The 13,949-nt window shown below is 35.8% G+C and overlaps 1 protein-coding gene and 1 pseudogene across 2 annotated transcripts; one reads left to right on the top strand and one right to left on the bottom strand.

Moving 5' to 3' along the window:
• Positions 1-266: 266 nt before the first annotated feature.
• LOC146378125 (B-cell receptor CD22-like) lies at positions 267-4,642 on the bottom strand (annotated as a pseudogene). Its single transcript, XR_014801588.1, has 5 exons — positions 4,562-4,642; positions 4,066-4,263; positions 2,087-2,498; positions 1,274-1,579; positions 267-954 (listed from the first exon to the last, which is right to left on the bottom strand). The product of XR_014801588.1 is annotated as a B-cell receptor CD22-like (transcript).
• Positions 4,643-6,410: 1,768 nt separating this feature from the next.
• LOC146378124 (uncharacterized) lies at positions 6,411-12,603 on the top strand. Its single transcript, XM_084943884.1, has 8 exons — positions 6,411-6,463; positions 6,786-6,875; positions 7,187-7,555; positions 8,063-8,368; positions 8,601-8,915; positions 9,022-9,145; positions 9,762-9,831; positions 10,020-12,603. Exons 2-8 carry the CDS (start codon positions 6,833-6,835, stop codon positions 10,374-10,376), a joined length of 1,584 nt encoding a protein of 527 aa, XP_084800010.1. The 5' UTR covers positions 6,411-6,463; positions 6,786-6,832; the 3' UTR covers positions 10,377-12,603.
• The last annotated feature ends 1,346 nt before the right edge of the window (positions 12,604-13,949 follow it).

Raw genomic sequence — 13,949 nt, 5'->3', positions numbered from 1 at the left:
ATATAAAGCAATAAAAAGCAGCAACTGTCAAAATGTTTTGTCTCATCAGTTTTGTTATTATATTGTATTAAAATAAACCAATGTGTGGATGTTTATCGCTAAAAAAGCTGCATTGTGATACAATGAAAGAGGTCATTTGCATCAAATATAATAGGATTGATGTTAGAAGTAGATTAAATTCTTAGATTAAAATAATCTATATATATTTACAAATATAAAAAAATAATCATCACATTCCAAAATTAAACTCTGAAATGTAACTGTACCTGTTGGATTTTGTTACCAAAAAAGCAACGACTGCTGAAAGAATTATCCCAATAAGACAAATCAGAAAGCCCCTCAATGTTGCAGCAATGACTTTGGGGTCTTGTTTGTAAAGATCTGAAATCACAAGGTTGAAAAATGTTTTTTGCTTATGTTATATAAAACATGTAAAAACAGGAAGTGAATGTCTTACATTTTTTTGATAGCTCTAGTATAGGAGAGATATTTCACTTGTAAATACTTACTAACTCCGTTTAACTTCTTTACTGTAATGCTGTGATTTAGATGTCCAATACTATTCCTGCTGACACATTCAATAGTGGAGTTGTCTTAAATTTGAGTATAGGGGAGATATTTCACTCGTAGATACTTACAGTTATTTTTTTCTTCAGATAATGATGAATTAGCATTGAACTCATTTATTATAAGGCTGACACTTGATGAGGTATTTCCAATACTATTACTGCTGACACATTCAATAGTGGAGTTGTGATAGTGATCTTGGGACACAGTGATGGTGCTGGTGACTCTGGTGTTTGACACATTGGTTGTTACAGAGTACTCAGTGTGGCTCTCCAAGTGTGGCCATTTGTTTGATGGTGGGTGAAGGAAACCCCTCACTGATACACACACAGGTCAAAACCTTTGACTGAGCGACACAAGCAGAGTTATTCAAGATTCTTGCTGCATCTGCAAAAACAGAATAAGAAGCTCAGCATCAAGATTGCAGTAAACTCATAGGAACATAAATAGTCTTAACACATTGCGTCAATATAAGAATATCTGATACTGAAGACCACAAAAATGTAATTAATATTACATTTACTTTCCAGATTTTAATGAAAACTGCTTTTTTAAGTAAAAAATGCAAAAAATAAGAACAGACAAAATATAATGTCAGTCATGAAAGTTTTACTCTTACAGTAATTACAACATTATTATAATTACTGCTGCTACTACTAATACTGTAATAATGATAAAATATACTTTTGCCAAGAGTAATACTCACACTTGACATTAAGAGTTTTTGTCTCATTTGTTTTGACATTTTTGAAGGTGACCTTACAGGTGACCTGACCACCGTTGTGTTTTGCTGAAGCGTTAAAGGTCAGAGTTGACTTGAAGGCAGTTATACTCTCAGACTTGAATTCAGTGTTGTTTTCTTTGATTTCATAGAGGTTTTGTCCTGATCCACTCCATATCCAGGTGATATTAGGAGTGGATCCAGAGCAGAGACCAGGAGCGCTGCAGGTCAGTGTAGTCTGCTCTCCTTCTGTTATTTCACGAATCTCCAGTGTGGGCTTTTCACTCAGCTCTAATAGGAAAGTAAATGAAACAAGAAATTATAATCAGCATAAAAACCACTACTAATTTAAAGTAGACGTATGATCACTTTGTTAAGTAACTTAAATTGTAAAAAAGTACAAGATAAGGCTGAAAAGTTCCAAGACAGATGCAAGCTCTGTGAGGTATACCCAAACATCAGTTTATGTCTGACCAAAGGAATAGACTAAAGGACATTCAGCAGTTTCTGTTTTTGTTTTTCACTTTAGCTGACATATATGATGGATGGAGACACAGGACCTGCATTACAGGAAGTTGTTGTGCCTTTGTGTTAATCTGAGCATCATGTTTATTCACAAAAATCTTTGGAGTGGTAATGATTTAACAACTCTTAAACTCACGTTAAACAAACATGTACTAGTGCCATAATGCAGCTGTAGTTAATACATCTCATTGTAATTTAGTCGAGCTAACTCATTTAAATCAAACATGATAACGTGGTCACTGTGCATGGAGTATTTGTGGTAGGTTTTGATACCTGTAACTGTGACTGTGATGTTTGCAATCAGTGTGCAGTGAGTCTTTGTCTTAGCGACAGCGTGATATGATCCAGAGTCCGACTTGGTGAGGTCATTGATAATGATGCTGCAGTTCTTATTTTTCAGGTCAGCCTCCAACAGTGACACCCTCCCTTTAAACTCAGGGTCAGTTTTCGTATTGTTACTGGAGCCAAATATTGTTTTAGTTACGTTTCCATCATGTTTATACCAAGTTATATTTTCAACATCACCATCGTCTTTAGTAAAAGAACATGCTAGAACAACACACAGTCCAGCCTGTGCTGATACATTTTTATCACTTTGTGTGATTGTGCCGTTGCTCTTTGGACACTCAGGAGTCCCAGAACCTGAACATGCAAAAACAAAAGAGACAAACCAGAAGAGAAGAAGCTGAGTTCATGAAAATCAAAAACGATGGTAACCAACACCATCAGTTTACATCATTTACAATGTTTATATTTAAAGATGCCTCTTTTACTTTACTTCTGCTGTTAACTGATATGACTTATATAAGCGATGCAGTTCACAGCTGTTGCTTCCCATTTTTAATTTAGTAAATGACATTTTCAAACATCTTTGAAACTGCAGTTTTCCTTCTTTTTGTAGTTTCCTTAAATTCATATATTGATGAAGATTTAAATAAAATTTCTTTCTGTTCCTGTGTCAGCGAAGAGCAGAATCACCCAGATGAGAGTTGACATTCTGATTTGAATGACAGCACGGCTTCTCTCCACAGGATAGACACTTTCTTTTCAAGGCACAAACACACAAAAGGTGCAGTAAAAATATAGAAAGTTCAGTGGCTGATAGAATCACATACAGGATATTACACTTACATATTTACTGTTTTAATATATTTTCTCATGTGACCAATAAACTTGGCTGAGATCTTGAAATATCACAGTTTAAAGCATTTCTTGATATCTGTGCCATCGAGAAGCTAAAAATTATGAATGGAAATCTCTCAGCCTCAGACTTCTTCAGTTAAGTATTCACCAATCATTTACAATCATTTTTATGAAATTACTGAAGCAAGAATACTACAGAGAAAAATGGATGAAAGGTTTTACCCTCACTCTGTGTGAATCTCCAGCTTTTGTTTCCACACACTGATCTCTGCAGACTGTCTGCTTTCAACTGACTCTTCTTCCTCCTCCTCCTTTGTTACTTCTCTTTGCACTTCAGAAAGTTTACAGGAAGTTTAGCTTTACTCTGCTGGCCATTATTTCCTCTTAGACTGCCACCACACTTACAGCTAATAATCTTGAACATGAGGTGCTAAGCTTTCAAATATTTGGAGGTTTAAAACGGTTTGACTGTTTTAAAAACAATCGCCTGACAATTATGCATTGTAATGCATTGTAATATATAGATGCATGTTAATGCTCCGCTTTATGGTGTCACTTTGATCTTTGAAATAACTTCTGTATTTGCAATAGGAGGATTTGCTGTTTTGTAAAATGTTTGTACTAAAGAAGATGAGTGATGAAATGTTTCTCCTACTGAAAACTGAAGGAGAGGCTGAACAGAATAAACTCTCTGGGATTTACACCGCGTTCTTATTAACATTATTAATGTTGTCCCATATGGTAGCACTTCATTCTCTCCGAGTTCCTGTTTACACTGTAGTATTTTAAGATTACAATAATTTCTGTGTAAATACAATTTGTCCTAATCAGTCATTGACAGCACTAATGAAACCTTTAGATAGCACCACAGTGTGACAGAGATAAGAATGATGTTGTAACTAACATGTCCCTCAAACATGCTTTCTGTTTCAAAGAGTGACACATTGCTTATTCTGACACTGTAAGTCAAGAATATTCATACAGTACATTTCTGAAAGAGGAAGTAATCCCTGACATACAGAAAAACAGCAGAGCAGTGCCGAAACCTTGCAGCAGGCTCTGGATGCTGGGGCTTAGACAGAGCAGGGTTCACCGGGGGCCCTAGCTACCTTCAAAACTGGAACGAATGCAGAGGAATGCAGGGTCTGAACCGCCCTGGGAGCAGGAGCAGGTGCGGGAAGAGAGACAGGTTCTCGGATGATCACAAGTGGAGAAAAAGAATCATTTTCAGGAACATAAAAGTCCTTGATGAGAACCTCAGAGTACGGAACAATTGTTATGGAAGCAGGCTGATAATGAACCTTCTTCTGATAGTCCAGCACGGGTTCACAATAAACAGTATTAGATTTTTCTGGGCTGCGAACAGCAGTCTTTGCATTCCACGGAGACGGTGGGAGCATGCATTGAACAATATAACTCTTATTTAAATGTGTTTGATGATCTGAATCATTTAAGTGTGACAAAAATACAGATAAAATTGGAAACCAGGAAAGTGGCAAACACTTTTTCACACCACTATACTTGGACATTCACCTGAACGATGGACTGGAGGAGCAAAAATGATGCTGTATATAAGCAGGGAATGAGCAGATTCTACTTTCTAACGAAGCCCAGATGCTTTAATGTGCCCAGCAAGTTGTTGGAGCTCTTCCATGCCATCTTCCTCTGCTTGTCCACAACTACCATGTCCGATTGGTTGATGTCATCCATATAGAAGAGGTGGTTGATGATTGCTCTATTCCGTTATTGCTGTGAAATGTGTTTCCTTTCCGTTCCTGTTATAAACAGCTTTATGTTTTCCACAATTTACATACAATATACTCATTAATTGTGCACAATATTTGACTTTTTTGTCAAATGGCATTTAAGAGTGGTCAGAAGCCATATTAGTTAATTACAAAGTGAAAAAGCAGCAAAAGCTTTTTGTTCAGTACATTCGCACAGGTATGGCACCTATGTCTTTAAAATGGTATCTTCTTTATTTTCCTGTATATTACTCTTTGTTTATATTACTTATTAGCTGCTATTTTGTTTCGTATGTACATTCTTCCACTCACCTGTAGGGGGCAGAGTAAACCATCTACAGCACAGTAGTCATATGGTGTGGTCCGAGCCTGGAGCCTCTGCACAGACAGGTTGTATACTATTATATAACCTCATGTAATACAATTACAAAAGTTAATACTATGCATAAATGAACCCATGCACCCATATTGGCAATGAGTGAGAAACATTATACTTGTGTGTTAAAATAGACAATTTATCGTTGTCAAAATGTTCGCTTAATTTTCAATATCAGAGGCTGACAAATTCTACCCAATTAAACGTGATGACACCAGCTCATATAGTACATTCAGCTATTCACACATTTACTAGAGGTTGCAAAACTTCACCACTGCATAGGTCAAAGATAGCTGCTTGCACAAATGATCTGTCGGGTTATTTTTTAGGTGCAGGCTTGTACAACCTGCCAAAGCTAATACATGAGCTGGAGAAGCTGAGGGACTATATTTTTCAAAGTTAGGCTTTCCATCTTCCTATTTTTTTTTCTTTATTACAGTGGAAAGATGAGGTGATATGCAAATTTAATGATGAAAAAAAAACCCACTTCAGATATAAGTTCATAGTATTTAGTGATATTTCTTTTGCATAATAAATGTTTTAGTTTGAGTTTGCCTTTATGATTCTGTTAAAGTTGAGGTTACTTCCCCTTTTAGAAATGTGCTGCATGAATACTCTTGACATACAGTATCGCAGTGAGCAATATGTCACTCTTTGAAACAGAAAGCATGTTTGAAGGACATGTTAGTTACAACATCTTTCTTACCTCTGTCACACTGTGGTGCTGTCTAAAGGTTTCATTAGTTTGTGCTGTCAGTAACTGACAAGGACAAATTGTATTTACACAGAAATTATTGTAACCTTAAAGCAGTAAAGTCTAAACAGGAACTTAATAATGTTAATAAGAATGCGTAAATCCCAGAGAGTTTATTCTGTTCAGCTTCTCCTTCAGTTTTCAGTAGGAGAAACATTTCATCACTCATCTAAATGACTTCTTTAGTACAAACATTTGGCAAAACAGCAATTCTTCCTCTTGCAAATACAGAAGTTATTTCAAAGATCAAAGTGACACCATAAAACGGAGCATTAACATGCATCTATATATTACAATGCATAATTGTCAGATGATTGTTTTTAAAACAATTGAACCGTTTTGAACATCCAAATATTTGAAAGCTTAGCACCTCATGTTCAAGATTATCTCTGATTTCACTGCTGTTAAAGTTTCACATTAACAACATAATGTGACAGGAGGTTTTAGCTGTAAGTGTGGTGGCAGTCTAAGAGGAAATAATGGCCAGCAGAGTAAAGCTAAACTTCCTGTAAACTTTCTGAAGTGCAAAGAGAAGTAACAAAGGAGGAGGAGGAAGAAGAGTCAGTTGAAAGCAGACAGTCTGCAGAGATCAGTGTGTGGAAACAAAAGCTGGAGATTCACACAGAGTGAGGGTAAAACCTTTCATCCATTTTTCTCTGTAGTATTCTTGCTTCAGTAATTTCATAAAAATGATTGTAAATGATTGGTGAATACTTAACTGAAGAAGTCTGAGGCTGAGAGATTTCCATTCATAATTTTTAGCTTCTCGATGGCACAGATATCAAGAAATGCTTTAAACTGTGATATTTCAAGATCTCAGCCAAGTTTATTGGTCACGTGAAAAAATATATTAAAACAGTAATTATGTAAGTGTAATATCCTGTATGTGATTCTATCAGCCACTGAACTTTCTATATTTTTACTGCACCTTTTGTGTGTTTGTGCTTTGAAAAGAAAGTGTCTATCCTGTGGAGAGAAGCCGTGCTGTCATTCAAATCAGAATGTCAACTCTCATCTGGGTGATTCTGCTCTTCGCTGACACAGGTACAGAAAGAAATTTTATTTAAATCTTCATCAATATATGAATTTAAGGAAACTACAAAAAGAAGGAAAACTGCAGTTTCAAAGATGTTTGAAAATGTCATTTACTAAATTAAAAATGGGAAGCAACAGCTGTGAACTGCATCGCTTATATAAGTCATATCAGTTAACAGCAGAAGTAAAGTAAAAGAGGCATCTTTAAATATAAACATTGTAAATGATGTAAACTGATGGTGTTGGTTACCATCGTTTTTGATTTTCATGAACTCAGCTTCTTCTCTTCTGGTTTGTCTCTTTTGTTTTTGCATGTTCAGGTTCTGGGACTCCTGAGTGTCCAAAGAGCAACAGCACAATCACACAAAGTGATAAAAATGTATCAGCACAGGCTGGACTGTGTGTTGTTCTAGCATGTTCTTTTACTAAAGAGGATGGTGATGTTGAAAATATAACTTGGTATAAACATGATGGAAACGTAACTAAAACAATATTTGGCTCCAGTAACAATACGAAAACTGACCCTGAGTTTAAAGGGAGGGTGTCACTGTTGGAGGCTGACCTGAAAAATAAGAACTGCAGCATCATTATCAATGACCTCACCAAGTCGGACTCTGGATCATATCACGCTGTCGCTAAGACAAAGACTCACTGCACACTGATTGCAAACATCACAGTCACAGTTACAGGTATCAAAACCTACCACAAATACTCCATGCACAGTGACCACGTTATCATGTTTGATTTAAATGAGTTAGCTCGACTAAATTACAATGAGATGTATTAACTACAGCTGCATTATGGCACTAGTACATGTTTGTTTAACGTGAGTTTAAGAGTTGTTAAATCATTACCACTCCAAAGATTTTTGTGAATAAACATGATGCTCAGATTAACACAAAGGCACAACAACTTCCTGTAATGCAGGTCCTGTGTCTCCATTCATCATATATGTCAGCTAAAGTGAAAAACAAAAACAGAAACTGCTGAATGTCCTTTAGTCTATTCCTTTGGTCAGACATAAACTGATGTTTGGGTATACCTCACAGAGCTTGCATCTGTCTTGGAACTTTTCAGCCTTATCTTGTAATTTTTTACAATTTAAGTTACTTAACAAAGTGATCATACGTCTACTTTAAATTAGTAGTGGTTTTTATGCTGATTATAATTTCTTGTTTCATTTACTTTCCTATTAGAGCTGAGTGAAAAGCCCACACTGGAGATTCGTGAAATAACAGAAGGAGAGCAGACTACACTGACCTGCAGCGCTCCTGGTCTCTGCTCTGGATCCACTCCTAATATCACCTGGATATGGAGTGGATCAGGACAAAACCTCTATGAAATCAAAGAAAACAACACTGAATTCAAGTCTGAGAGTATAACTGCCTTCAAGTCAACTCTGACCTTTAACGCTTCAGCAAAACACAACGGTGGTCAGGTCACCTGTAAGGTCACCTTCAAAAATGTCAAAACAAATGAGACAAAAACTCTTAATGTCAAGTGTGAGTATTACTCTTGGCAAAAGTATATTTTATCATTATTACAGTATTAGTAGTAGTAGCAGTAATTATAATAATGTTGTAATTACTGTAAGAGTAAAACTTTCATAACTGACATTATATTTTGGTTGCTCTTATTATTTGCATTTTTTACTTAAAAAAAAAGCAGTCTTCATTAAAATCTGGAAAGTAAATGTAATATTAATTACATTGTTATGTTATTCTGTTTTTGCAGATGCAGCAAGAATCTTGAATAACCCTGCTTGTGTCACTCAGTCAAAGGTTTTGACCTGTGTGTGTATCAGTGAGGGGTTTCCTTCACCCACCATCAAATGGCCACACTTGGAGAGCCACACTGAGTACTCTGTAACAACCAATGTGTCAAACACCAGAGTCACCAGCACCATCACTGTGTCCCAAGATCACTATCACAACTCCACTATTGAATGTGTCAGCAGTAATAGTATTGGAAATACCTCATCAAGTGTCAGCCTTATAATAAATGAGTTCAATGCTAATTCATCATCATCAAACGATACAGAAAATAACTGTAAGTATTTACAAGTTAAATATTTCCTCTATACTCAAATTTAAGACATTTCAATACCTGTTTTCAGCTTTAGGTAATCAGCACGGTTTATCTCATTTGATTTCAGATATATTCACACAGTTTTTAACGATTATTCTAGAGAAGAAAGTCTACATTGCAGTATTGATGGGGTTTGTGATTGGGATAATCCTTTCAACAGTCATTGCTTGTTTGGTAACAAAATGTTGCAGGTAATATTACATCTATGTGGTATTTTCTATTTTTGACATCAGTGTTTTTGTATATTTTATTTTATAAAAAGGAATATTATATTTTCTGAATTGTTCATATTAATGCTCACCATTTCTCAACGATTTCTGTTTGCACACATGTAAATTTCTATTAGGTCATTTTTATATAAAGTTTATTATATACTGTTAGAGGTCCTAAATGGTGACTTAAGTTTTTATACCAGAACTTTCCACATATAAATACCATATATATATGGGAAAGAACTGAAACACATATTGTAAAATATCAAAATTGTCAGATATTGTATTGTCACTATTATCATGCTGTAATCAGTATTTGCTTTTTGTGAGTTTTCATAAAGTTTTGGCTTATCTTATGTCATCAGCTTCTGAAATTTAAAACTGAGACACATGCCATCATATTTATATGTAAAGATAAAGTGCATTTTTTGATCCAAGATATTTTTTTGGCTTTTAACATGAGAAAAACCAGATTGAGCACAGAAAATAATCAGATTATGTGAACTATATGGGTTTTTTTTGCCACGACACAACACTTCTGGTCTGCTGTGAGACCTTCACTAAGCTTCATTTCTATTAATTAATTTCTCCCCAGAAAAAAGTGGAAGAGGTCAGAAAATCTGTCTGAAAACCTGGAGATGGTGACTACTGAAGCTGGTCCAATGGTAACTTAAATAAGTACTCAGCCTTTGGTAACATATCTGAATATGATATTTATTTTATGATATTAGTTTGATTTTAATTATATTTTTGGTCAAATATTAAGCTAGTTTGGTTTCTGTCATGTTATTACATCATTATTGTTTTTTATAAGCTGTCAAATTACCTGTAATTGCTGCCTTGTGCTTGACAGATGGATGCTGATCAAGCAGCAACATATGATGGGATCCGTGAGCCAGAGGAAGCTGAAGGAGAAGCTGAGTCTGTTGCACAATTACCATCCAATGGAAACTGCACAACAGAGGTGGAGTACTCCGACATTAACTTCTCTGCACTAAGACCCAAGAACCCTGAAGAGGCAGCAAACACACAGGATGCCAGAGACACAGAGTATGCTGAAATTAAAAGAGACGAAGTGAGAAAAGAAGATGCCCAAGAGGACAGTGAAATGTTGGAGGGCAATGAAGAGAATGAGTTCATGAGTAAAAAGGACAATGAGGAAGGTGAGGATGTGGCGCTGTATTCCAGTGTGGAGGAATTAATGGGTTAATTATGAGAGCTGTGAGATCTATCACATTTGGAGAAATTAACTGTGAAGCATCACACAACCATTACAAACAGAAGATACATGCATGCTGCAATCAACGTATGCGTTGAGAATTGTGTGTGCTTTGTTAGATGAGATGGAATTTCTGGGATTTTTCAATTACGAAAAATATAAGCATGTATGTAATATAAAAGGATAAACATGTTTCCACAGGACTTACAAAAATGGTAAAAACATCAGGGTGGTGTTTAATGTGGTCTAAACAGAAAAATAGTGGGTCGAGTAATCAGATCCAGGTGCTGACAAAAAGGTTTTCATGAAATATCCTCTCATGTGATAATTTCTTTCTTTGGTATGTAAGTGGCAGTCGTTAGTGGAGACTCCACTTATTTAATACAAGGAAATATTCAGGTGTCAGCCATACTATGTAAATATTGTAATAAATCTTCTTATTTACTTCACCTTCAAAAGACTGTTCCACAAGAACATAAGGTGACACTGTTTAAATTAGGGGTGTCAAACTCCAGTCCTCAAGGGCCGGTGTCCTGAAACGTTTCCATGTGTCCCTGCTGCAACACACCTAGATAACCTTAGTATGTCATTTGCAAAATTCTGTAGAGTTTGACTGTCTGCTGAGATGGCAACAACTAACCCGAGTCAAGTAAATTTAAATAAATGAAGTGGAAAATGTACATGTAAAAGTACTTTTATTGCACTGTGTTCATTCACTTATGAGCTGCTGTGAATCAAATGGCTGAATCCCCATCTCAGCATGCTAATGACCTACTAATGTTATTCAGGTGTGTAGCAGCAGGGACACAGAACGCCGAGAACGTTTCAGAACGCCGACCCTCGAGGACTGGAGTTTGACACCTGTGGTTTAAATCATGAATATAAATGTTAAATCTTTGTGAAAAAGTTTTTGTATGCAAACAATATTCTTTACATTTTGCATATCTCTGTATGATACATCAGGTAGAATTAGCAGCTTCATGTAACAGTCAAACATTTCATCATGTTAATAAAATTCAGTCATAAATAAGGTGAATGCAACTGAAATCAAATTCAAGCTCAGAGTGAGAATTTATTCAGTTACATTATTGAGTTTATGCAGGAGGGGAGAGAACACCTTTGCTTTGTTTTAAACCATAAAAAGCTAAAGGAAAGCTCACCCTGGTAAAGCTTTTGTACAAATTCAGACCACGCATGGCATTTTCTAGTTTGACGCCTCTCAGACGAGGGTTGTCTGTGTTCTGCTGAACTGCTGTAAATAGTGCAACTGCAAAAGTCCAGCTCCACCTTTCAGGCTACTTCCCAACTCCACAAACACTGGACTAAGGGGGTCATAATATTTAGATTTCAGGTTTCTTTTACAGCTTAAAATTGACCGTTATAGTATCTTACTGTGTCAAAATGTGAGAACAGGAAGATTAGACCTGCCGATAATAGAGTGATGCCTAATAAGGAAGTATATATAGATATTCGTCTGTGACTCTTGTGAGAACAATAACTAGTTCATGAATACTGTACATAGATGACAGGTGTAAGTAGATGAATGCTCAATCTTTGTGTTTGAATCTGTGGGTATTTAAAGCATCTTTTAAATAATATTGTTTTAATCATATATTTTTTAATATGGTTTTCACATATCAGTAATCGCACACCATCATACTTTAAACAGTATGCACTGTGTCAGCTATTTCACAGTTTAAAGTGCTGATGCAAAGTGAAGATAAGGTTGTTGTTGGTTGGTTGGTTAGCATGACAACAATTTGGTTCTTCTGTTTTTAGCAACTGTTGTGTACTTCCTTTTTTTATGATTTATGTCACTTATAGTCATTGCTACAATGAAAATACCTTTTTGTGCTCTTTGTTACATTTATTTTTAGCATACTGTGATAGCCTGAGATTGAGGAATTACTGCAGTGTGAGGAGAAGAGCAGTTATACTTTGCAGTAAATGTTTGTGCAGGTTTTGTTTTGTTTTGTTTGTTTGAATAAATGGAAGCAAATGCTCATAAGTTTTTTCAGACCTGCCGTTAAACATGTTTTGGGTTTGGGGGGATCCAAAATTGATTCCCAGGGGGACTGCGGTAGTAAAATGTAGTCACATCAGTATGGAAAATATGAATTTGCAACATCCTGTAGTGGCATCTGTGTTAAACCTGTTTCCTGTGCAGTTTGCTTCCTGTACATTTCTTGAGCATTCTTCTGTTAATAAAACTATTGAATTTTTAAAGAACAAAAAAAAAAAACCCTGCCTCTTGTCTTTCCTGAGAAGATTTCTCAACATCCGGATGAGCCTGCTCTTTAAAATTAGGCGCAACAAACAACACAGTAACTGAGTTTATGTTGTTGGTCCTCACTCGAAAGTTTATTTCTGTTTCAGTATAATTTTGACCTCATCAGCACTGTTTTCAGAAATATGTAACACACTAAATTTTCTTAAAAATTGCAGTGGTTATTTTCTTTTTCTTGTTTTTTCTATTAACTATAGCACTTTAATTAACTGCTATTTAGTATAGCGGTTCATTAAAGTGCAACACTTTCCTCTTTAGCATATGTAAGAATGACATACTGCATTATGATATTACTGGCCACTTCATGAAGTACACGTTGCTTTTGCACCTTGGATCAATCTTTTGATTTTGAAGTGTTGTACATTCAGAGATGTTCTTCTGCATACCTGGGTATAAAGAGCAGTTATTTGAGCCTCTGTTGCCTTTCTATTAGCTCAAAAGAGCGCGATCATTGAGCTCTGACATCAGGCAAGGACGTTTTTAGCCACTTTCTGGATATTTTTTCGTTTTGAGACCAATTTCATAGATCTTTCTGTAAACATTAAAGACTATAAATAGTACAATTCAATCAGGACCGTCCTTAAAAAAATGCTGAATAAATAAATTATAAAGATAGATAACTTTGTAGGGGTGTAGGGTGGAGTTATGTTAACCATAAATTAAAATTTGTCTTCAACATGGATGAAAATTGATAACAAGCCTCATAACTAGAAAACTATGATTCTTACAACTGTCTTAACGCTATCTTTATATTTCTATTTACGAGGAGTAAAAGCCAAACTCGCGGAGGAAACCTGTCAGCGAGCACGTTTAGTTCACAGAGTGCGCCACCCCAATAAGTGACTCAGAAGTTTGCTCTATTTCTGCATCAGAAAACCCACAGTTACCTTATTTCACAGTTAACAAACTCAGTTTGACCTAAACGTGCTTTCTGGAACAACAGGTCTGACTTTTAATGGCTTTGACACAACACAAATGGCACTCAAACAGCTACACAATGTGACAGCAAAAGTAGTCTGGACTGTGCATCTGCCAGCAAAACCTAATATTTTTCATCATGTAGCCTTAGCGCTGCATTTAAATATACAAGTTACTTTTACTTTAAATAAATAATATTGTGGTCACCTATTCTGCTCCATTACAACTCCACATATTTATTCTTGCAGTCTATTAGCAGGAATCATACTATAACATAATTATTGTTTGTCATATAATGAGCTTTGATGCAGTGTTTGGAGCAAACATTTTCAGCTCCTTTCCCTTTAAGACTACCTGCC

The sequence above is a fragment of the Perissodus microlepis genome, chromosome 11 (genome assembly GCF_051167445.1).
Source record: "Perissodus microlepis isolate ML-2025 ecotype Zambia chromosome 11, ASM5116744v1, whole genome shotgun sequence".
Lineage (NCBI taxonomy): Eukaryota > Metazoa > Chordata > Actinopteri > Cichliformes > Cichlidae > Perissodus > Perissodus microlepis.
The sequence above is the reverse complement of the archived record's forward strand: the minus strand, read 5'-3'. Positions and strand labels throughout refer to the sequence as shown.

Bases quoted from the DNA above. Each gene is read 5' to 3' on its own strand.
- LOC146378124 (XM_084943884.1), top strand. From the start codon at position 6,833: ATGTCAACTCTCATCTGGGTGATTCTGCTCTTCGCTGACACAG. The intron at 8,916-9,021 runs GTAAGTATTTAC...ATTTGATTTCAG, and splicing joins AAACGATACAGAAAATAACT to ATATATTCACACAGTTTTTA. The intron at 9,832-10,019 runs GTAACTTAAATA...TGTGCTTGACAG, and splicing joins CTACTGAAGCTGGTCCAATG to ATGGATGCTGATCAAGCAGC.